At 39.8% G+C, this 23,845-nt stretch overlaps 1 protein-coding gene across 2 annotated transcripts in view; it reads left to right on the top strand.

Moving 5' to 3' along the window:
- The window catches only part of LOC124594986 (multiple inositol polyphosphate phosphatase 1), a 299,958-nt gene that overhangs the window by 236,558 nt on the left and 39,555 nt on the right, over positions 1–23,845 (top strand). For both annotated transcript variants that reach the window (XM_047133524.1, XM_047133525.1), the window contains exons 5-7: positions 8,516–8,635; positions 19,701–19,851; positions 19,934–20,034. In XM_047133524.1, the coding sequence (XP_046989480.1) occupies positions 8,516–8,635; positions 19,701–19,851; positions 19,934–20,034 (372 nt within the window). The remainder of the gene's footprint in view (positions 1–8,515; positions 8,636–19,700; positions 19,852–19,933; positions 20,035–23,845) is intronic.

Below are 23,845 nucleotides of genomic sequence, written 5' to 3'. Positions count from 1 at the left end.
AATGAAAATAAAGAGCTCAAAATATACATACATATAAAATATATCAGTATGTTTTACAAGAACAGAATAAGTGGTCAGTGGTGGCCTAGCAGAGGGAACCATTCCAGCAGTTGGCTGAAATGATTTGGGAAAACCATGGAAATCTAAATCAGGATAGCCAGACAGAGAAAGCTCCATTCTCTTGAAAATGAGATCGATGTCTAAACAACTCCACTGCGTCATTTGGTTGTCCCTATACTACAATGTTCTTTTGATCATTCACAGTTTGCACCAGATAATCTGTAATATAAAGCATAGTTTGACACAGCACACACTATGGACACCTGCTGGTGGTTCTTGAATGATGAACACGCTGTCATGCCCCTGCCCTCCCTCCTTTCTTTCTTTTTATGAAACTGACTCTAGACCTGTAAACTTGCAGCTACATCCCATGCATTTCTTTGTGCCTCTCCTTTGGTTTGTCTGAAAAACTGAGTCAGCATCTAGTCTAAGAAACATATTTCCTGTGCCAGAATTTTGTGTGACACTAACAAACACATAACCACTGTGAACCAACCACTAATTGGTTCTCCTCTCTTCACTGAATATCACCCAGATCTTAAAAACATGAACCACATTCTTTGCTATAGCTTCAGCTAGCTGTTGTCCCCTGAGATGAGAGATATATTACTCAAAATCCTTCTTTATAACCCAAATAATGTTTCATTACCAATTCAATGCGAATATCAAATTTCCAACAGTTTTAATTTCAATTCGTAAATTACAATCATAAATTAGTAATGGTTAATAACACTGTTTAAGCAGTGTGAACTTAAAATAGTTTGAGTCTCCATTTATAAGCATAATTTACAAGTGCTATGATTCAAAATTCAATAAATTTTTTTATAGAGTAAAAGAGATGTTCAATAACAAATTATTTATATTTATTTTTGAAGGAATTTTTATTTCCCTGTTGTTTCACATGACAAGTTAAGCTTTAAATAATTGAACTGTTATGCTTGAAACACTTCTCTGCAACAACACTTTTTGGGAATTGTGAATTATGACTCATTTAGATGACATTATTTGTAAAGTTCATTCTAATCATGAAATCATATCAGATTTACTTCCATGTCATGGCTATGGGCATCTTTACTTTTTTGCAGTTCTGTTGCCCTGGTTAAGTGATATTTATAACCAGAACAAACTTTCTTGGCAGGCCACTCATGCTTCATTCATGTATTCATAAAGGGAATCATCAAACAGTGTAATACTAACATGATGACAACTTACTTGTTTCCACCATATGAGCAGGCTAATATATTTCTGATAGGGAAATGCAAAGCTTCACAAAAGCTCTTGCTCTCACAGCCAGTGCTTCATTTAAACAAGAAACATTTCCATATCTGTGGCTATCCCCAATAACCATAAATTTTCCCAGGTGATTACAGTCTGTATGATATTGATGGTATTCCATAAAGCTTTTGTAAGAAAAATATAGAATTGTTTGATGAACAAAATGTCATATCACAGTAAGTATTCTACACATAGAACACATACAGCATTCACTGCCTCAGTACTTGCAAAACATTATGTGAAAGCTTTATACCTCTCTCTCTCTCTCTCTCTCTCTCTCTCTCTCTCTCTCTCTCTCTCTCTCTGTGTGTGTGTGTGTGTGTGTGTGTGTGTGTGTGTGTGTGTGTGTGTGTGTGTTTTATCCATTGAATGCAATAATGTATGTAGTCCGTTGTCTATGATTAACTGTTCAGCTGTTCCGAGAAGGCAGCCGAAGAGGTAGAACAGAACAGGGTGAGTGTTACCTCACATCCTGTCCTTTTTTTCAGTGCCTATGCTGGCTTCTTTAAGAAAGGTGATAAGAGAGACGTCAGTACCTATTGACCTATTTCACTGCTGACATCATTTTCCAAAATTTTTTAGAAGGTGATGTATTCTAGAATAGTATCTCACCTTGGCAACAATATCCTCAGCAAATAACTGTTTGGGTTTCAGAAGGGTTGTTCTACTGAGAACGCCATTTACATGTTTACACACCAGATATTCCAAGCATTAAGTGACAAAATAGCACCAACAGGTATTTTCTGTGACCTATCCAAGGCATTTGAATGTGTGAATCATAGTATACTCCTAGATAAATTGAAGTTTTATGGGATTGATGGTATAGCCAACCAATGGATCATGTCATATCTAACCAAAAGAATGCAGAAAGCTGTACTTAGTAGTAATTCAACCAACAGAATCCAGGGAGATTATTCTGACTGGGGAGAAATCACATATGGGGTTCCCCAAGGCTCAATCTTAAGTCCACTACTGTTTCTCATATATGTAAATGATCTACCATCTAATGTACAACAAGCAGAATTGGTTCTTTTTTCAGATGACACCAGTATTGTAATCACTACCAGTATACATACAGAAATAAAAGAAATGGTGAAAAAAGTTCTCAAAAGTATCATTGACTTGTTTTCTGTGTATTCACAAAGGCACATCATATTAAGTTCTACACCTCTAGTGGTACTGTGCCAGTGATTAGTTTTAACAAGGTGATGAAATAATACACAGGGTGGAAACTTCAAAACTCTTAGGTGTCCATATTGATGAGAATTTAAAATAGAAAAAAACACATTTTGGATCTCCTAAAACAACTTAGTTCAGCCACATTTGCACTTAGAATCATAGCGAATTTTGGGGAGAGAATAATCAGTAAGTTGACTATTTTACTTATTTGCATTCAGTAACGTCATATGGAATAATGTTTAAGAAAGAAGGTCTCCATTGTCCAAGTGTGCTGTAATAATAATATGTGGTGCTCACTCATAATCATCTTGTAAACACCTGTTTAAGGAGTTAGGCATTATGACTACTGCTTCTCAGTATATTTATTCCATCATGAAGTTTGTTGTAAATAATCCACTACAGTTCAAAGGGAACAATGAGGTACATAATTACAATACTAGAGGAAAAAAATGGCATTCATTACTCAACATTGGGGTTGTCTTTAGTATGGAAAGGGATGCACAGTGCTGCAATAAAAATTTTTTACCACTTACCCAGTGATATAAAATGTCTAACAGACAGCAAGGTAAAATTTGAAAATAAATTGAAAAAGTTTCTCCGGGACAACTCCTTCTATTCTGTAGAAGAATTTCTATGTTTGTAATGTGTAAAAGGTCATGATTGGAATTGCTAACTCAATCTGTATATCTTGTTTCGATTTCAGGGGGGGAAAAAAATAATATGGTGATGTTTAGAGTACAAATAGATGTGCAAATTATTTTGCAATACGAGTATAAAATGACTCATTCCACGTCATGACAATTTATAGTGCAAAATGATCCATGGAACATGAAAGTAACTAACTAACTAATCAACATTAAGGTTGTCTTTAGCACGGAAAGCAGTGCACAATGCTGCAACAAAAATTTTTGACCGGTTACCCAATGATATAAAATGTCTACCAGACAGCAAGGTAAAATTTGAAAATAAATTGAAAAAGTTCCTCCTTGACAACTCCTTCTATTCCATAGAAGAATTTCTATGTTTGTAATGTGTAAAAGGTGATGGGTAGGAATTGCTAACTCAATCTATATATCTTGTTTTCATATCAGGGAAAATAATGATAATAATAATATGATGGTGTTTAGAGCACAAATAGATGTACAAATTAACTTGGATACTGAATGTAAAATGACTTGTTCCACATCATGACAATTTATCATGCAAAATGATACATGAAACATGAAAGTAACTAACTAACTAACTAGCTTCTTAATCTCAGAGCAGATTCATTTCCTCAACTCTTTTCTCCATTTTGTGAAATGCAGGTAGCTCTGCTTCCAAACACCAGCACTAATTTTCCCCTTTGTCTGCTGTTGGTTGTTGTTGTGGTTTTCAGCCTGAATTCTGATTTGATGCAGCTCTCCATGCTACTCTATCCTGTGCAAGCCTCTTTGTTTCTGAATAACTACTGCAACATACATCTTTCTTAATCTACTTACTGTACTCATTTCTTGGTCTGCCTCTACAATTTTCATCCCCACACTTCCCTCCAGTACTAAATTGATAATCCCTTGATGTCTCAGAACATGTCCTATCACCCAGTCCATTCTTGCAGTCAGATTGTGCTACAAACTTCCTTTCTCTCCAATTCTATTCAGTACTTGAGGGAATATGGAATATTTGTAGGTAAACAACTAGAATTCTCTCAGATACAGATTTATTCACACTTAGCTTCTACACAGATACAAGTCCGGAGGCTAATTGCCGTTAGCGTCCAACATCCTGCCCAAAGCCCTCTCCTCAAAGATAGCACACTTACGCACTGAACAAATATCGATATTTATGGTGCTCTACGCCACATAGCCCCCCCCCTCCGCCCCCCCCCCCCCCCCCGCACAGTATGGAGTACGTCCGTGTGAATGGGGAGGGGGGGGGGGGGTGAGAAGTTAGGAAGGTAACATACAGCTCTTCTGCGTCAGGCGGAAGCAGTCGACTGGGGGGGTGAAACCCGGTACGTCAACGGCGAAGTCAGGAAGCGACACCGGCGGCTGAAGACAATGTCCCGTCCTGGAGTGGAGGTGTAGCACTTCGCCAGCCGGCAGGCGGAGAATCACCTTGCCAGAAGGCCTAACAAAGGCACACAAATTGCCACACACAGCACTTCTGCTCAATTTAAAGCGGTTACCACACGAGATTCTGCACTTCCTCCCTCAACATTGTCACACACGAGTACCACACACACCGTATCGCCATCTACGACAACAGATAATTTATGTATGTCATCAGGGTGCACATGTGTTGTGAATTCTTGGGTGGCACCTGTACGAGCAATGGTAGGGAGGCAGGGAGGTGTGGGAAAGCCGTGGCAGGGGGAAGCATCTGCTAAGAGGGGGGTGGCAGGTGCAGTGGACTGCGCAGAAGACAACCTCGGGCGATCAGCTGACAGACGAGGGAGCGTGACCGAAGGCAACGAGGAGCCAGCATGGATTGAATGGTGTAACAAAGAGCTGTCACACAAAGATGGTAACACAATGGTAGAATCCGAGTGGTTGGCAGTTCAACCGCGAGGGCTGTGAGGAGTGAAGCCCCGAAAAGATTGGCCACTCGAATTAGATGAACGCAGAGAAGGAGCAGTGCTTGGCAGAGAAGCACGCTGTGGAGAATCAATACCCGAATGCATGGTATGGGAAGATGGATGGCCGCTCAAAGCAGGAGTGGGAGAAATAGGGGCAGAAATAGGGAGGTTCACCTGAGGCTCAATGAAAGCTGGTTTCACTCGGTTGAGTGAGACCGTGGTTACAGAGTCTTTTATGAGGAGATCCATGTTATTCTCAGAGCATTTGACGACCTTGTAAGGACCTGTGTAGGGCGACTGAAGCGGGGCTTTGACTGAGTCATCTCTGAGAAACACGTACTCACAAGAGTCTAGAGCGCGTGGTACGTACACGCGCGGAGGTGTATGAGCAGCCGGAGGTGGCGGCTGAATTTTGCTGCAGTGCAAGCGCACCCGCTCGAGAAGTGAAGGGAGTTCAGAGGGCCGTGGAAGTGGGGTGGGAGTGACTAATTCTGCAGGCAAAACCAGGGATTGGCCATACACAAACTCGGCTACGGAACCCTTGAGGTCTTCCTTGAAAGTCGCACGAAGGCCAAGAAGCACGAAGGGCAGTGCCTCTGTCCATAGTGAGTCATGGCAACCCAGGGCAGACTTTAAGGTGTGATTCCATCACTCAACAAGCCCATTGCTTTGGGGGTGGTATGCAGAAGTATGAATTTTGACAATACCACACATTTTACATAAGTCAGAGAAAACTGAAGACTCGAATTGTCGCCCCTGGTCAGTGGTGAGGTAAACAGGTGAGCCAAATCTAGAGATCCATGAATCTAAGAATGCTTGACTTACTGTCTCAGAGGTAATGTTCAGAATAAGCACAGCCTCAGCCCACTGAGTCATCCTGTCAATAGCTCTAAACAAGTAACGGAAACCCTCGGAGGGGGGCAAAGGGTCTACGAGGTCGACATGAACATGGTGAAACCGGCCTGGCGGTTGGGCAAAACAGCCAAGGGGTGGGGAAGTGTGCCTGGAAACTTTGTTCTGTTGACACAACATGCATGCCCTTGCCCAAGACTGACAGTCGCGGCGCATGTCTCTCCAGACAAACCGTTCAGCTACCAGACAGGTGGAAGCTTTGACACTGAGGTGTGCTAATGTGTGTAGTTTGTCAAAGACCTGGCGTTGAAGGGGCTTAGGAATGAATGGCCGCAATGTACCAGTCGATTCATCACACCACACTAAGTCAGATATGCCAGGGAAAGTAGGGCGTACCGGTTGGAGAGAGGAACTGTGGTCCGAAATTAACTGCATGGTATCGGGGTCTGCCGATTGCAACCGAGGTAGGTCCGTTAAGTCAATTAAGGTTGTGACAGCACCAACACGCAAGAGAAAATCAGCAACCACATTGTCCACTCCTCGGATGTAGCGAATGTCATTTGTAAATTGCAAGATGTAATCAATGTGACAAAAGCGTCGTGGGGGCGGATCAGCCGCAGGATTTTTTATGGCAGGAACCAACGGCTTGTGATCAGTGAGCACATAGAAATCTCGTCCCTCAACATCAGTTCTGAAGTGTGTTATGGCCTCATAAACTGCAAGTAATTCTCTGCCGAACGCTGAGTATTTCTTCTGCGCGTTGTTTAGCTTTTTTGAGAAAAACTGCTGGGGGGTCGTAACATCGTTGTATGTCTGACTCAGTACTGCACCGATAGCATTGTCACTAGCGTCAGTAGTGATAAACATTGTGGCGTCCGCACGTGGGTCAGCAATAGTGACAGCGGAGGCCAACAGCTGTTTGAGTTCGTTAAATTCCTTGGCCATGTCTGGTGTCCATGGTACCTTGCGGGTGCCAGAAGTTTGTGGGCCAGCGAGAGCATCTGTGAGAGGAGCCTGCACCGCAGAAGCGGCTGCCAAATGTTTTTGGTAATAATTAACTGTTCTGATGAACCTGCATAATTCCCTATAGGTCTGAGGGCGTAGCATCTCGAGAACAGGCTTGATCTTGTCCTGTGGTGGTGTCAGACCGTCCGATGACACAACATAACTTAGGAATGTGACGGATGACTGGAGCAATTGAGTCTTTTTATTGTTCAGTTCAATACCAGCGGCTGCTAAAATATCTGTCACGACTTGAACACACTCCTCACTCTGTTCCAAAGTAGAAGCAAAAACCAATATGTCGTCCATGTATACGAAACAAAAGTCTAGATGGGATAAAGTTTGATTGATGAAACGCTGCCACGTTTGGGGGACGTTTTTCAACCCAAACGGCATAAATTTGTATTGGAACAGCCTGTAGGGAGTGGTTATGGCAGTCTTTTCAATATCCTCCGGAGCTATAGGAATCTGATGAAATGCGTGCTTACAGTCCAAAACAGAGAAGTACTTTGCACCTGTGAGCGCATGATTGAAGTCTGCAATGTGCGGGACTGGATATTTATCAATGATGGTGCGGGCATTTAAACGCCTATAGTCTCCGACCATACGCCAAGTACCGTCTTTCTGTTGGTCAAACAGGATAGGACTAGCCCAGCAACCGGAATAAGGTTCAATTACTCCCTTTTGTAATAGATCATCCAATTGTTCTTTTGCAATTTTCATAAATTAGGGCTTGAGGCGGCGTGGGCGTTGCGAATGGGCGGCCCATCGGTTAGACGTAACCGATAAACTGTGCCATTAGTGACTACTGCAATACGTGGTGCGGCAGTCAGATGTCCATGAAGCGGAGCAGGCAGTGGCGGACGGGCAAAGCCGTGGCGCTGAGGGCACGGAATAGTTGTAGGTAAAGAACTAGAATTCTCTCAGATACAGATTTATTCACACTTAGCTTCTACACAGATACAAGTCCGGAGGCTATCTGCCGTTAGCGTCCAACATCCTGCCCAAAGCCCTCTCCTCAAAGATAGCACACTTACGCACTGAACAAATATCGATATTTATGGTGCTCTTTGCCACATACTTTTTCATCAGGTATGTGATCTACCCAGCTAATCTTCAGCATTCTTCCAAAGCACCACATTTCAAAAACCTGTAGTCAAAAATGTTTTTGGTCATGTGTCACTTCCACAGACCCCATACAAAAACTTTCAGAAAACATTTCCAAACACTCAGATACCTATTTGATGTTAGCAAATTTCTCTTCTTCAGAAATGCCTTAGTTTTGGAGACACTTATTCTTAAGAGTGATACTCAAATGTGATCAAATTAATAAGTATGGTCCATTTTCTGTTATTGTTAAACTACTTGGTGCTGTATTTAGTAGTTTGTGCAAATACACCAAATGCTGTGAATCTCAGAAACTATGTCACCTTACTATGTAACAATACAAAATGTTTGCATAGCAAGGTTGATAAAAGTGCACTGTTTTAATATTATTATGTCTTCTGGTAAAATAAAAATATGCATACTTTTTGACTAGCGGTAATCTCACTGAATAACAGTTACTTACTATAATTTGTTTGCCACTAGTTTCGCTACACCAATACCCAGAGAACCCAAGCAAGTGCAGAAAAATTTGCTGAAGGATTATTTGGTTCAAGTCAAGGAGTATATTTTCCTACCCCTCTGGAAAATGACACACTGTTGAAGGTAAGTGATCTGTGTAGCTATTTAGGTAAATAGAAAATAAGTTGTGATAGTAAGAAATGGTGAAAAACTTAAGATCAGATCTTAAAATTGCAGAAAAGAATACCACCAGTCTCATAAATATGTGTGTGTGTGTGTGTGTGTGCGCGCGCGTGTGTGTGCATGTTTTGACTTTATGGGCAGTCAGTGGCAAGGTTTTCGGCACCATGACACAAATGTGAATTAAAGTGCTAACATTGAAAATTGTTGCACGCAGTAAGAATGGAACCTACAATATAACTCCACGCACTCACTCCCACCGCACTCACATTCACTCACACAATCACTCCGTCTCACAAGCTTTAAGACAAAGGGAAAAAGAGTGAAAGATACTGCACCAGGGATTAAAGCAAAAGTAAACTGACAGAAGAGGTAAAACAACAACCCAAGGATATGTGACCAGCAGACCACTTACAAAAAACATGAGTGGCCAGTCACCCCTGTTAACACAATGAGAACATTTCCCTAAAATTTTTGGAAACAAGTTGGACAAATCACAAATCCTTAAAAGTTTTGCCACATTTGTTTCAATGACACTTAAAATAGAGGGCTGCTGCAGCCCCCTGATTCAAAAATAAAACGCAGTCTAGTAATGTGTGGCCACAGTGATCTGCATGCAACAAGCACTGCACATTGGAGCGTCATTGTGCCGGAGCAAGAAGCTATGTGTATACAAGTAAGAAGGACTTCATCTGATCTTCATGGTTGAAAGGAGGTATGCCATGGCCACGTGGTGGCTTTTACTAGATGCAGCTTATTATCTGTCACTTCCAGCTACTTGTCTTCCCATTGATGCATGACTCTGTACCTCAGCAGCAAGGAGATAGCACGTAGGGGAATGGCACACTGAAACATTTGAGCATCATGACACATTTCCTTGGCTGCTACATCTGCCCATTTGTTCCCCACCATACCCATGTGTCCTGGTACCCAACAGAAACAAACCTCCTCCCCCAGCCATTGTAGTTGGATAAGGATTTCCTAGATGTTATGGACTATTTTATCTGCTGGGTACAAGTATTGTAGAGAGTAAAGGGCATTCAGAGAATTGGAACATGTAAGGAATTTAGCACTTGATGAACTTCTCATCTGCTTCAGTGACTGCAAGATCACATACAATTCTGCATTGAAGACAATAAAGTCTCAAAATAGTCAGACCTCAAGAACAAGATTACAGAAAACAACAGAACAACCAATGGAGTCCCCCTGTTTTGACCCATCTGTAAAGACCACTGTAAAGTTGTGGTGCCCAGTTAAAATGTCATAAAATAAAGTATTAAAACATATGCAGGAGTGCACTAAACCTAAAATTACCATGCCCCTCTGCAGTAACAATGGTGCCAGGCAATCAAAAACCTGGATTTGAGGTTGCACGTGCTCCACACTAAGTGACTTCAGCACATGCTGAAAGTGAATCCCAGACACCATTGTTGCTCATGGACAATGGGAACAAGGCTTTCCAGAGGCAGACAAACAACAGTATGTTATGCAGGTGAATTTGGAGCTGTGAGGAACTTACATGCCTGAGGTACCACTGGATGCTGAGTGGTGATTCCACAGTCTCAGCAAAGAGACTGGGTATGGGGCTGGTCCTATAAGCAACCGTGGTCAGCCTAATCTCTCCCCCCCCCCCAATGGATAGCATCAGCAATCTTCAGGTAAGATGGCCTTGCTGACCCCACTGTGCCTCCATAGTCTGGGTGTGAATGCACAAAAGCCCTACAAAACTGGAGCAGACACACCCTGTATCCTCCCAAAGACCTGTGGCCAAGGCTTTGTATGATATTCAGTGCCTTGTTCTGGCTTTCAGGTCTCTCAGGTGTGGTAACCATGACAGTTTGAAGTTGAAAATGAAGCCCAGAAACCTCACTGAGTCTTTAAAATGTAGAATGGTGTCTCTCATATGCAAATCAGACGAATCAAAAATGTGATGAGGATGATTAAAACAAACAAGCACACATGCTTATCTGCAGAAAACTGAAAACCTGTCTTCGCAGCCCACTCCTCCAACTCCCACACCATAAGTTGCGATTGACAGATCACTGTTCCAAAACTGGAGGAGAAACAGAAAACTGCAAAATTGTCCACAAATAAGGAGTGCTGTAAAGTACTCCTTACAGTAGCAGAGATACTGTTTGTGGCCATGGCAAACAGGGTAAAACTTGAAACACTGCCCTAAGCTACATTATTCTTCTACTCAGAATGATCTGATGGAACGTCACCAACTTGGGACCTAAAAAAGTGCTTAGGCAGGAAGGACTGTATGAAGATGGGGAGGTAGCCATGAAAGCCCCATCATTGGAGTTGCATGAGAACACTGTGTTTCCAAGTAGTGTCATACACCTTACTGATATCAAAGAATACAGTAAGACACTGATGTTTACACAGGAAAGCCTGCTGAATGGCTGCCACTAGTAGGGTCAGGTTGTCGACAGTGGACCAAAATCTCCAGGATCTGCACTGAAAGCAGCTAAGGAGTTGTCTGGTCTCTAACAACCAGATAAAATGTTGGTTAACCATTCACTCCAGGATCTTTCTTATGCAACTCATTAATGCGATATTACGCTAACTACTGGGACGTGTATGTCCCTTTCCTGGGTTCAGGAGAGGTATCAGAATATTCTCTCTCCACAAGATGGGAAAGTTGCATGTCTGTCATATATGATTAAAACATTCAAGGAGGAGTTCCTTTGATTCTGCTGGCAAATGTTGAAGCATGCTGTATTGGATTTGGTCTTGACTGGGCGCAGTATCAGGAGTCTCAGACAGTTTAGATTCCAGTTCTCAAACTGCAAAAGGGCAGTTGTATGACTTAGAAATGTGTGATCTGAAGTCCAGCTTGCCCCTCTCTGCAGTCACATGGTAGTGTCAAAACGCCAGATCCTGGCTAGCATCAGCAATAGTTGCTGCAAAATGCTTTGCCAGTGTCAGAACAATGTCTCAGGCGTTGTTTGGAGACACCCCTGTTTCAGCACTGCACCTATTAGTAACATACCATGTTTACTGGAAATCCTCTGGATGGATTCCCATAGTTTCTCTCCTTAATTACACATTGAGCCTCGGCTCTCACGACTCTAAAGGTTATGAGATTGTTTGCTTTTGGGCTACATTTAAAGTGCCAAAGAGCTGCACACCTGCCCTGATAGCTGAATGGCACTCATCAGGCCACTAAGGGACAGGTTGCCTCCTAAGATGACCTGACAACTTTGAATGTATAATTCAGCAGCATGGCGGATCACTCATGTGATGTGGTACACCCATTCCTGGACACCACTGCAGTGTTCCTTTACACCAATGCAATGTTCAAACATAGCAAGCTGGTGGAGCAGTATCCAGTTAGCCCTGCTGGCCATCCATTTTGGTGGCTTCTGTTCAGATAACACCCCATCGTAAGTGCATATGGAGTGGGAAATGGTCACTGGAATGAAGGTCATCAGTGACTTTCCACTGAACAGAGTCCATGAGGGCTGCTGAGCAGGAAGAGAGGTCAATGCCTGAGAATGACCCAGAAGCAGCACAGAAATGACTGGGAGTACCTGTGTTGAGGATGCACAGCTCGTGAGACATTATGAGGTTCTCCAAAACCCAATCCCAAGGGCAAGTAGAGGTCAAGCCCCACAAGACATGATCGGTCTTGAAGTCTCCCATTAGGATAAATGGTCAGGGGAGTTGTTCCATAAGATCTACAAGAGCCTATTGCATGTTGTGGAGTTAAATACAATGAACAAACAGTGATCCTCTGACATGCATGAATTTCAACTGCAGCTGCTTGCACACCAATAACTAGGGAAAGAGCAAAGGAGTAGTGCATATTATTGACAAACACAGCTACCCCTCCCTATGCCTTTTCCTGAGTCAGGTCATCTTTCTGTTAGTGCATATAGCTGCTTAGTACAGGGGCATCAGATGCTTTAAAACGCATTTCCTGCAAACACAAGCACAAGTGGTTTTCCTATGCTAGGGGTTTCAGTTGCTCAACATGTGTCCTGAACCCATTAACATTCCAATGTAGGATGGGAGCCATCTATCATGGGAGTAGTACTTTTATACTGTCCTTCTGCTGTGGAGGGGAGTCCATAATGGGAGGATGCTCAGACTTTGGGTGAGGTGATTGCCCCGGTCCAAAATTGAGATCAATTAGCTCTAAAAGAGAAGACTCATTGGAAATGTCAGAGAGGATGACACTGATATCATAGGACTGTTTACTTATCCACTCTGTCAGCGGTGGATGCTTGATCTTTGATTTTTTGCTCTGGGTAGGCTTCCAAGCCACAACTATGGCTGTGGTAATGGCAGCACTGGACAGCAGAGCAGACAGAATCTTTAGAGAGGCATGGAGCTCTGCAACATCAGCAACCACCACCTTTTCTGATGTTCTGATGGAGGTACAGGTGGTGAAATAATTGCTGCAAAACAAGTGCATCGACAAATGCAGGTCTTAGTGCTGACACTAGCAACCTCTCTTTGTGTAACGGCATTGATCTTCTGCACTGGCTGTTTCGTAACTGAAGCAAAGAAGGTAGTGACCAATGGGGACAGCATGACTTTTTACTTCTTTTTGGCATCACCATATGGGATATGCTTCATAATCTTAAGCTCTTGTATCTTCCATTATTCAAGGTATATGCTGAAATCCTGACTCCAGACAGGGTGAGCCCCAGAGCAATTTACACACTTCAGAGGTGAAGAACATGTGAGTTCTTCACGGATGGCCTTACCACATTTGTCACAAGTGGCTTCTCCCTTACACCCAAGAGTAGTATGCCAAAAGCACTGTCATTTCAAGCAGCACTTTCTGTTGGGAACATAAAGCCACATGCCTTGGTGAAGGAAACCTGCCTTAATGTGCTCAGGAAGTGCTGTGCTACTGGACATCAGGATAAAGAAGTCATATTTTACAAGATCCCCACATCTTCTGGAGCCCACTCCTCATCCATAATGGATAAAAGTTTTGTGAACTGATAATGTGAAACAAATCTAAAACTGAAGGTCACTCAGTGAGAATGTCACAACTGGAATCAATCAGTTCTTATATATCCTTCAGTGTACAAATTTGTGGGGATACATAGTGGAATGACCACATAGGCTGAACCATAGGTAAACCAGGTAGCAGACTTCAGTTTGTTGACAGGATACTAGGAAAATGCAGTTAATGTGCAAAGCAGATCACTTGCAACAGGAGACACACAACCCATCCTTGAATATTCCTCAAGTGTGTGGAGACACATGCCAAATAAGACTAATGGGGAACATTTAATGTATACAAAGAAGAGCAGCATGAACATGTTTGTTAGACCCAAGGGAGAATGTCATGGAAGTTCTGAAAAACCAGAACTGGTAGATGCTGTCTATCATGTGAAAGTCTACTTACAGAGGTTTAAGTGGGGAGTCAAGAAACAGACTACAACCCTCTATGTATCACTCCCATAAGAGCCACAGAGACAAGATTACACTAATTTTAGCAAACACAGAAGCATTTAATCAGTTATTCTCCCTGCACTCAGCATTAAAATGGAACAAGAAGAAACCTTAATACATGGTCAGTGGGAAGTAGTCTCTGACTTGCATTTCATGGTGGTTTCCAGTAAGTGGATGTAGGATGTAGCTGTAGATGTAGAGAGTTGCATGTTGGAAGTTGTCAGGAGAGACAGAAAAACAAACAAGTGGAACAGGAGTCAGTATAGAGAGCCAGATCTAATTACGACCATAAAGAAAATGAAATGGAAATGGGCATGAAATGCAGATAGGTGAACAGATCTTAGATCAAGGAAGGTATTTGCTGGATTCCAGGAGATAAGGAAAGATGGCGGCTAGTGTAAAAATTCATTGTGCTTCTCTGAGAAAAAGTGTGAATTTTTCCGTGAAAAAGAAAAATTGTGACAGTTGTAAGGATGAAATTACAAAGCTCAGTGTATGGGTGTCTAGTTTACAATTTATTATCAGTTCCTTGAAGATGGATATCAAGAAACTTAAAGAAGAAAAAAGGGAACGGAACATAAAAAACTCGCGCCATGAAAGTACGAATATGTTGGAGAATTGGACGGAAGTGAAGTACAAAAGACGCAAACAGATAATACAAGATACAGGAAACGATGAAAGAAACATAAATGTAGTGAACGAAAATTACTTTCAAGCTCTTTAGACTACAGATTGTGACAGTGAAGTTAACAGTGTGAGTGTACCAAGTGGAAAACCAAACGACTTTGTGAATAAGGCAAAACATGGAATATTTCAGCAGCAGTTAAGTAAAAGATCATATGCGAAAGTGCTCACGAAAAATCTTCCACCGCTAAGCTGCTCTACTGAGACAATATCGACATGTGTTAGCAAAAAAGACATAATAAATAGTGCCAAACAAGACTTCGCTTACTGCAAAGGTAGGCAGAAAAGAGGTAATCTTGGAACAGCAAGTACCGGTAAAACTGAACTGTATGCCGACAGCCAAGGACGAAATATAGCCACTGAATTTGGGCGTACAAGTAGTCAGAATTTTAATTTTAACTGTACAATAAAACCTGGAGCAAAATTCAGTGCTGCTACGTCAATGAGTAAAGAAAAAATTTCCTCATTGAGCAAAAAGGACTTTTCCATCTCCCTGGCGGGATCAAATGATATAGCTAGGAACAAAAAGAAAACTATATGAGCTGAGAGGAACAAATGTTATTGTCTTTTCAGTGCTACACCATTACGACTTGATAGAATGGTCCTGTTTAAATAAAGAAATTGAAACTGCAAATAAAGAAATGCAAAATATTTGCAAGTGGTTTGAAAATGTAACATTCGTGAACATCAGCAATTTAGGGAAAAGATTTCACACAACACATGGTTCTCATCTGAATGTACTTGGAAAAAATGTAATAGTAACAAAAATTTTAGAACTTGTAAATAAAATCTCAAATGTGCAGTGTGATGATAGAAAAGTCATACCTCTCATGCACAGGAAGTGTGTGTTACCTGTAGACTCCAATGTGAAATCTGATGTCAGTGAAGCTACACCTCTCCAAGACAAATGTGAAATTTTATTAATGCAAGTGAACACTCCAAATGTTAATAATTCACAGAAAGGCACAGCAGTTGTGGAACAACAAACACCAGAAATAAGTGAAACAGCAGCAGCACCATCATTATCAGCAGAAGCAGCAACAGCAGCAGAACCAACAACGACTGGAGCAGCAACACAGCAATGCTTAAGGAGGAGACAAAGGAAAAATACATCTGTGTCATTCAGGGATAATTTTTTACGGTTTCAAGCCAAGAAGAAAATAAAAATGAGAAAAACCAGCCTGCTAACTCGCAGATAAGTCACAACAACATACTATTTTTAAACATTCAGGGTCTTGAAATAAAGTTGAAATTCTGGAGGAGTCATTGCCACAGAATAAGTATTCTTTCTTATGTCTATCAGAACATTGGCTTAAACCAGAACAAATACAGTACTATGTACCAGAAGGTTATAAACATGGAAACAGTTTTTGCAGATCTCAGTACCGTAATGGTGGTACTGTTGTCTATGTTTCAAATGAAATAGAGTGTAGAGAACTAGATCTTAGTTGGGCATGTGTAGAGAAACACTTTGAAATTACTGGGATAATATGTGATATAATGAAACTTATCATAGTAAGTATCTACCATTCCCTTGACTCAGATGATAAAACTTTTTTAGATAATTTTGACCGTGTACTCTGCTACATAACGAAATGGAAACAGTATGTAACTGTAATTGGGGGAGACTTTAATTCAAGCTTTGATGTAACATGTAACAAAACTAGTCCAAGTAAGTTACTGAATGTGCTAAGGCAGCACAACTTCCATCATGTAAATTCAGAACCAACAAGACTACAAGCGTGCTTGGATAATGCTTTTGTCAACTGTGCTCGTGATATCTACTCCACCAAGGTAAAGGAATTTGTTTTCTCAGACCACTCCATGTTAACAGTAGAGTTAAGACATTTTATAAAAGGGGATGAGAGCAAGGCTGCACAAAAGTTAACAAAATCTAATACCTTAATATTAACAAAACACAATCTCATAAAACTAACACACCAGCTGAGCATAACAAACTGGGACAAATTATTTCAAAACTGTGTTTCCAGTGCCCCAACAGTTTATGGAACATTCCACAATTACTTAACAGGTATTTTAAAAGCCCATCTTGCTCAAAAGAAATACCATAAAACAAGAAAGGGTAAATTTTGGTACACCAAAGAATTGGAGAATCTAAAAAATAAGCTACTGCTGTTGAAGCACCTTGCCAAAGTAAACAATTTTAATGAAATTAAGGATCTAAAAAAAACATTAAGAAACTGTATAAGAAAGAGTTGCAATTGGTGAAACAAAGATACAACACAAATTTCATACAAAATAGTAAAAACAAATGCAAAACAACCTGGTCAGTAATTAATACTGTTAAAGGTGAAGTCAGAAACTTCGACAAGACAGTCCAAATACCAGCAGATACATTCAATAAATATTTTGTAAGCTGTGCTGGTGATATGAAAAAGCTGATCAGTAAACCCAATGTAACATGTATAGATTATCTTGAGAGAGCAAACCTAAATCATAATAGGGCCAGATCATCATTGAAACCCTTCAAGGAGGTACACCAACATGAAGTTCTTAAAATAGTCAAAGAAATGAAAAATTCATACAGTACAGATATTTTTAATATGTCAAACAATCTATTGAAAGAAATCATACATTACATTGCAGCACCATTAACATATTCTATAAACCTGTGTCTCATAGAAGGGTTTTTTCCTGATCCTCTCAAACTATCCAAGGTAACTCCACTCTTTAAGAAGGGTGTCAAATCAGATACTGCAAACTACAGACCAATTTCAGTAATTCCAGCACTAGGAAAAGTCTTTGAAGGCATAATACATAAGCAGATGTATGAGTACCTAGAACTAAATGATATGTTAAGTGCATCACAGTTTGGTTACAGAAAAGGAAGGTCAGCTATACATGCCATAGAGCTCTTAGTCAGAGACATTCTAGCAGCATTTGAGGACCATGCGCACACACAGGTAACCTTATGTGATCTGAGCAAAGCTTTTGACTGTGTTGACCATGCACTTCTGCTCTCTAAACTTGAGTACTATGGAAAGTGCGATAAAAGTTTAAAACTCATCAAATCATACCTCAATAAAAGGAAACAGGTGGTGAGTTCAGGAAGTCATCTGTCAAACATACTCGAGGTTCAACATGGAGTGCCACAGGGATCTAAATTGGGACCACTTCTTTTCCTTGTACACATAAATGACTTACCAGAAAATATAGATGTAAAGACATATATGTATGCAGATGACACAACTTTTCTATCTGTAAACCATGTACTTGATAACCTTGTAAGTGATATGAAATTGGCAAAAGAAAATGCAACATCATGGTTTAATGCCAATGGTCTGCTATTAAATGAGGAAAAGACCCAGAATATGTGGTTCAGTCTATCAAAGACTACAAAAATAGAAAAACAAAAGGCAAAGTTTTTAGGTATTGTACTTGACAACAGTGTAACATGGAACTCCCATGTTGATCACATAGTGGTTAGGTTGTCAAGAGTTATATATTTGTTGAAGAGACTGATGTGTTGTGTGACATTTGAGTACGAAAGGACAGCGTACTTTGCCTTTTTTCAATCTGTTTTAAGGTATGGGTTAATACTCTGGGGAAACAGCAGAAAAATAAATGAAATTATGGTGATCCAGAAGAAAGCAATCAGAGTAATGGCTAAGGTAGATAATAGAACACATTGTAAACCATTGTTCATTAAATATAGAATTTTAACAGTTATTAATTTATATATTCTTGACAGTGTTAACTACATACTTGCTGAACTACCTAATTTAAGTGTAACAAATGAAAGGCATGACTACTATACAAGAACATGTACTTCTCTGTTGTTGCCACAAAATAGATTAGCTAAAACTAACAATAGTCATAAGTATATGGCAATTAAAATATATAACAAATTGTCTAAAAATGGGTCAATCAAGCCTGACAAATTATTTAAAAACAATGTTCATAACTTCTTGTTAACTAATCCATTCTATTCATTAGAAGAATTTTTAGAAATGCCCAATATCAACTTAAATATGTAAAAATTTATTTTGTAAAATTAATAGGTTAAGTGAACTGATGAAGTCTATTGCATGTAATAATGCTGAATGACCAGTAAAGAATCTGAATCTGAATCTGAACCATGATGGAGACGTAATGGATGGTGGATAGGTGACATTAGAAAACATGCAAGTGGAGTGTGGATGACAAACTTGACTATGCGCCAAAGCTCAGTTTTTTTTAATCAAATTATTCCATAGCTGTAACTTTCTTCTTTCTGATACTGACTTTATTTTCAAAATATAAAAAAAAATATTGTAATTCTATGCAACATATTGGTTGTAGACAAGACATCCTTTAGTGACTGAAACTGTCACGGAAAACAGGTTTGTAATCCTGGCACTCTGATACAGCTCAGTTGGAGAGTATTCCAGTGTTATGTACTTTTGATTGAATAATGTTAGTCCTTTTTCTTTTAGCATCACATAATACAATTTCTGAGGAAAATGAGAAGTAGTCAAAGCCATGGCTTTCATGGTTGCTGGGGGTGTTCAGAAGATTAGGGGCATATGCGAGGGGGGGGGGGGGAGGGGGAAAGGGGCAATGCCTGGCTCGAAGATCTTTCTTAGTAACACTTTCTGTGTACTGAGCAAGAGCTTGCTCACCACCAATAGACAGGGCATCTGCAGTAAACTACATTAATTATGTATAAATCATCTGAAATATAGTTTCAGACAGACCACTTTTATCAAAAGTAAATTGCTTTAATTCACCATTTAACCACCATAGACATATGTTGAGCAACAAACAAGGATGTAAGAGTTTCATTTATTATAAAAGATTGCTGTATACCTTTAAAATTGGCAACATTTTATTCACTAGTGAAACACAGATGCTATGACCTAAATATTAAGTTTTTTGCTGTTCTGTATTACCTACTCCACAAATGACAGACATAATTTTCTTCTAGCCATATGACACCTGCAATGCATGGAAAACAATGGTAGATGATAACCCTGATGCAAAAATTGAACAAACACTGTTTGAAGAGGGGCCATGGATGGAGGAAGTGATAGCTAACGTTAGCAAGAGACTGGGGTTTCGTTATCAACTGAAATATGGTAAAATATCATTAATGCATTTCAATTTTTTTAATAGCAACATACAAATTCAGATTAAATAAATCACAACATTTTGTTACAGATGATATATCTACAATATATGACATGTGTCGGTATGACAAAGCATGGAATCTGGTTGCAGTTTCTCCTTGGTGTGCAGCATTTTCTGACAGTGAGTTAAAAGTAAGTACACTAATGACAATGAGTATATCAATTATGGAACAACAACTGATGCAGACTTGTGCACGAAGTGATATACTCATAACAGGAAATGCTATACTATCTTTCTACGGATTTCAGAAATGCCACAAGGTCATAAAAATTCTGTGATGACAGTATACAGAGATACATATAAGGAAAAGGGAAATAATTATAATCAAAGTACAAGAAGTAGACCCAATTAACAAGATATTCCATTTTAATATTTTTTCACTCCAAGCTATTAGTCTAGTATTCTGTTTAAAAACTAGTTACAGTGACAAAATTTATTACCAGTACATTACAAATTATGGAACTTTAGACTCTACTCAAACAGTGGAAAATTCGGGATGGAATATAACAATATAATGAAACTTATAGTTGTTGCTCACTATATAGCGGAGATGCTGAGTTGTAGAGAGGCACAACAAAAAGATCGTAGGAAAGTTAGCTTTTGGCCAACAAGGTCTTCCTCAAAAATAGGCCAAAATCACAAACACACACACACACACACACACACACACACACACACTCACACACACACACACACACACACACACATGGCCACAATGTCTGATGGCAGCTGGGGCTGGAGGTGTGTGTGTGTGTGTGTGTGTGTGTGTGTGTGTGTGTGTGTGTGTGTGTGTGAGAGAGAGAGAGAGAGAGAGAGAGAGAGAGAGAGAGAGAGAGAGAGTGTTTTGTCTATTTTTGAGAGAGGCCTTGTTGGTCAAAAATTAACTTTCTGACAGTCTTTTTGTTATGCCTTTGTTCGACTCAGCATCTCCATTATATGGGGAGTAGCAACAATCCTTTTCATTATATTGTGAGATTCTACACATTTAGTTCAAGATTTTGTTTTATAAGACTAACCAGGGAAGATAATCTGCTCTTTTCATAGGTCTGTGGCAGTGCTGATAAATTACATGGAAATGCAGACATTACACTAAGTATGTGAAAATTATGCAGGTGAAATGTAATATCCTAGCTTCACTACAGTGTCATTTCATGAAAGTAAACCAGTGGAAACTCCAGGTAGGAATATTAACAATATTATGAAAAGTATATATTGCTAAGCACTGTTGAGCTGCAGACAGGCACAGCTGAAGCCTTCTTCAGGAAAGGACACCTACACACACACACACACACACACACACACACACACACACACAAGTAAGTGCACCTCATGCATTGATGCATTGAGATATGGGAAGTCAACAATGGCTGGAAAAGTAGTGTATTGACCTTTTCATCATAAGGATAAGATGACATGGTGGCCAGTCAGCACCAGATGGTCCAGCAGGGTCAGAATGTGGAGCAATGGTAATTATCACATGTGTTTTATGGATGAAATGTGCTGTCAGTAGGCCACAGATCTCACACAAATGCAAAGTACTGGGGTCAGTTAATGATTTCAGTGTTTGTAACAAGCGTAATATATTAGAGTAAGACCTTAACACAAAATGAAGCATACTTTTGACTTGGTCAAATTACATGGTTAAAAAGCAGGTGATTAAGTCACCAAACAAAGAAGTATGTTCTATACTTTCTGTTCATGTCACCTCACCATTTACCAAAAGATGATTTTGGTGATGGGTCCAAACCAGTGGAAAGAGAGAGACAGAGCCCCAATAAATTTAAATTACAATAGTAATTGTTCACTTATGTAGGTATAAATGTACAATGTAGCACCAATTATTAAACTTTTAAAACTACCAAAAATTGATATTTAATGAAAGGAGTATGGATATTTTGTGTTTAAATAAATAAATGCAAAATTTTAAAAGTACTTCATTCATGGAAATATACTTTTTTATTCCTCTTCTTGAAACAATATAAATTATTTGCCTTTAAATGAGTAGACAATACTATTCAGCTCTCATATATCATTGAAAAGACTGAAAAAGTATACATACAAGGGCACTCCTAACTGGAGACTGAGTGATGTAAACACCAGTGACTTGTCAGTCAATTATCTGACATTAAGCAAAACCATTCAAACCTGGAGACTGAATAAGAAACAGTCATAGAGGTAATGTGGCTGCAGAGATCAGTTTCAGTTAGTTGTTTCATTCAACTGAAAATACTGACTGAACAAAAAAAAAATAAAAAAAAAAATCAACTTTCTAATCAGTAGTCCCATTGCATATCTTCTTGGCCCTTAACAATGATATCCAAGTAATTTATGCAGAATGGTGCAACTTAAAGTTTGAATAAGTCTGTAAAATTGCTGGTGCACTGGCTGCATCCAGAAATAAACACTTAGACCTATATAACTAAAAAATCATATTTACCATCACCAAATTCTGTGATCAACACCAAATGGCAGTTGTTAATATATGTCTGACAAATCTCTCTGCAAAAAGCACACACACTGTTTCACCACAATAAAATATCTTCTAAGCAAAGAGAGGTTATGATTCCATCTCTAATTGAGTGAAGTGGCACAGTGATTAGCACACTGGACTTGCATTCAGGAAGATGATGGTTCAGATCCAAGTCCAGCCATTCAGATGTAGTTTTCTGTGATTTCCTTAAATGACTCCAGGCAAATGCCAGGATGGTTCCTTTGAAAGGGCATGACTGATTTCCTTCTCCTTCCTTAAAACAGTCAAAACTTGTGCTCCATCTCTAATGACCTTGCTGTTGATGGGATGTTAAATCTAATCTTCCTTCCTTCCTTCTTCCATCTCTAAGAATTTATTGCAGCTTTGAAATTATGACTCAGATGCAATTTACTTCTGACACAAATATCCACTAATAATTGCATTTTAACTTTGACTGTATCTACAAACAGGCCTGAAAAAATCATGGGGCTGCTAAGGGAAGGAAAGAGATGTGTAGTGATGAAGCACAAACCAATCTGGGGGCAAATAAATCTGACAATTCTTGACAAAGATCTTTTCAAAACTTGGAAGGGTATGGATCTGTCATATGTGATATGGACAACACAACACTATTTACCACATAATCTCTACATTCTGCTTTCATTTGGTTCTATGCTTATCATCATTTCTTAATATGCAATGTAATAAATAAATTATGTGCTGTCCCTGATGCTGGATTCAAAGGAGATGAAATCAGATGCATATTAGATACAGAGCATTTTCATTTTACCACCTGGCAGACATTGTGGATATGCCCAATTCTGTGACAGTAAATGCATTCAGTACAGGTATGATGGCAGCTATGCCAAGCACAAGTCTCAAAACATATTAGATACAATAGCAGCCTTGAAAAAGTAGGTGATTCTTAAGTAGAATCAGATGATAATGATTGTGATTGGGAAGTTTTGTGTGGTTTAAGAATTGTCCTTCTGTCACACAGAGGACCAAATCCACCTTGCATCAATGTTGACAGAGCTGCTGAGAACTAACCAGAATAATATTGTGTCGTACTCAATGCTTCAATCTGCCATCCATCCTGTGAATGTACTCATGTACTCTGACAAAATGACAAGGGCAGCTAAGCCCTTTCAAGTTATCAAACCAAGGTTTATAAGTCTGTAATGATAACTTATGACACTGTAGAAATTCTGACCTATTTATTACAACCTTTAACCGATATAGCTGAGAGGTCAGTATGTCTGACTACCATGGAGAGGACCCAGGTTCAATTCCTGGTACTGACAGGAATTTTGCACTGGTGGGAGGACTGTCACATGGTGCACTCAGCTTTCTGAGACTTCAGGTTTGAGATCTGGGAAGTCAACAACGGCTGGAAAAATAGTGTATTGACCCCTTGACCATACTGCATCAAGAGGATGCCATAAGGGATAAGATGAGATGGTGGCCAGTCG

Source organism: Schistocerca americana, chromosome 2 (assembly GCF_021461395.2).
Source record: "Schistocerca americana isolate TAMUIC-IGC-003095 chromosome 2, iqSchAmer2.1, whole genome shotgun sequence".
Taxonomy (NCBI): domain Eukaryota; kingdom Metazoa; phylum Arthropoda; class Insecta; order Orthoptera; family Acrididae; genus Schistocerca; species Schistocerca americana.
Note: the sequence above shows the minus strand (reverse complement) of the source record. Positions and strands in the feature narration are given on the sequence as shown.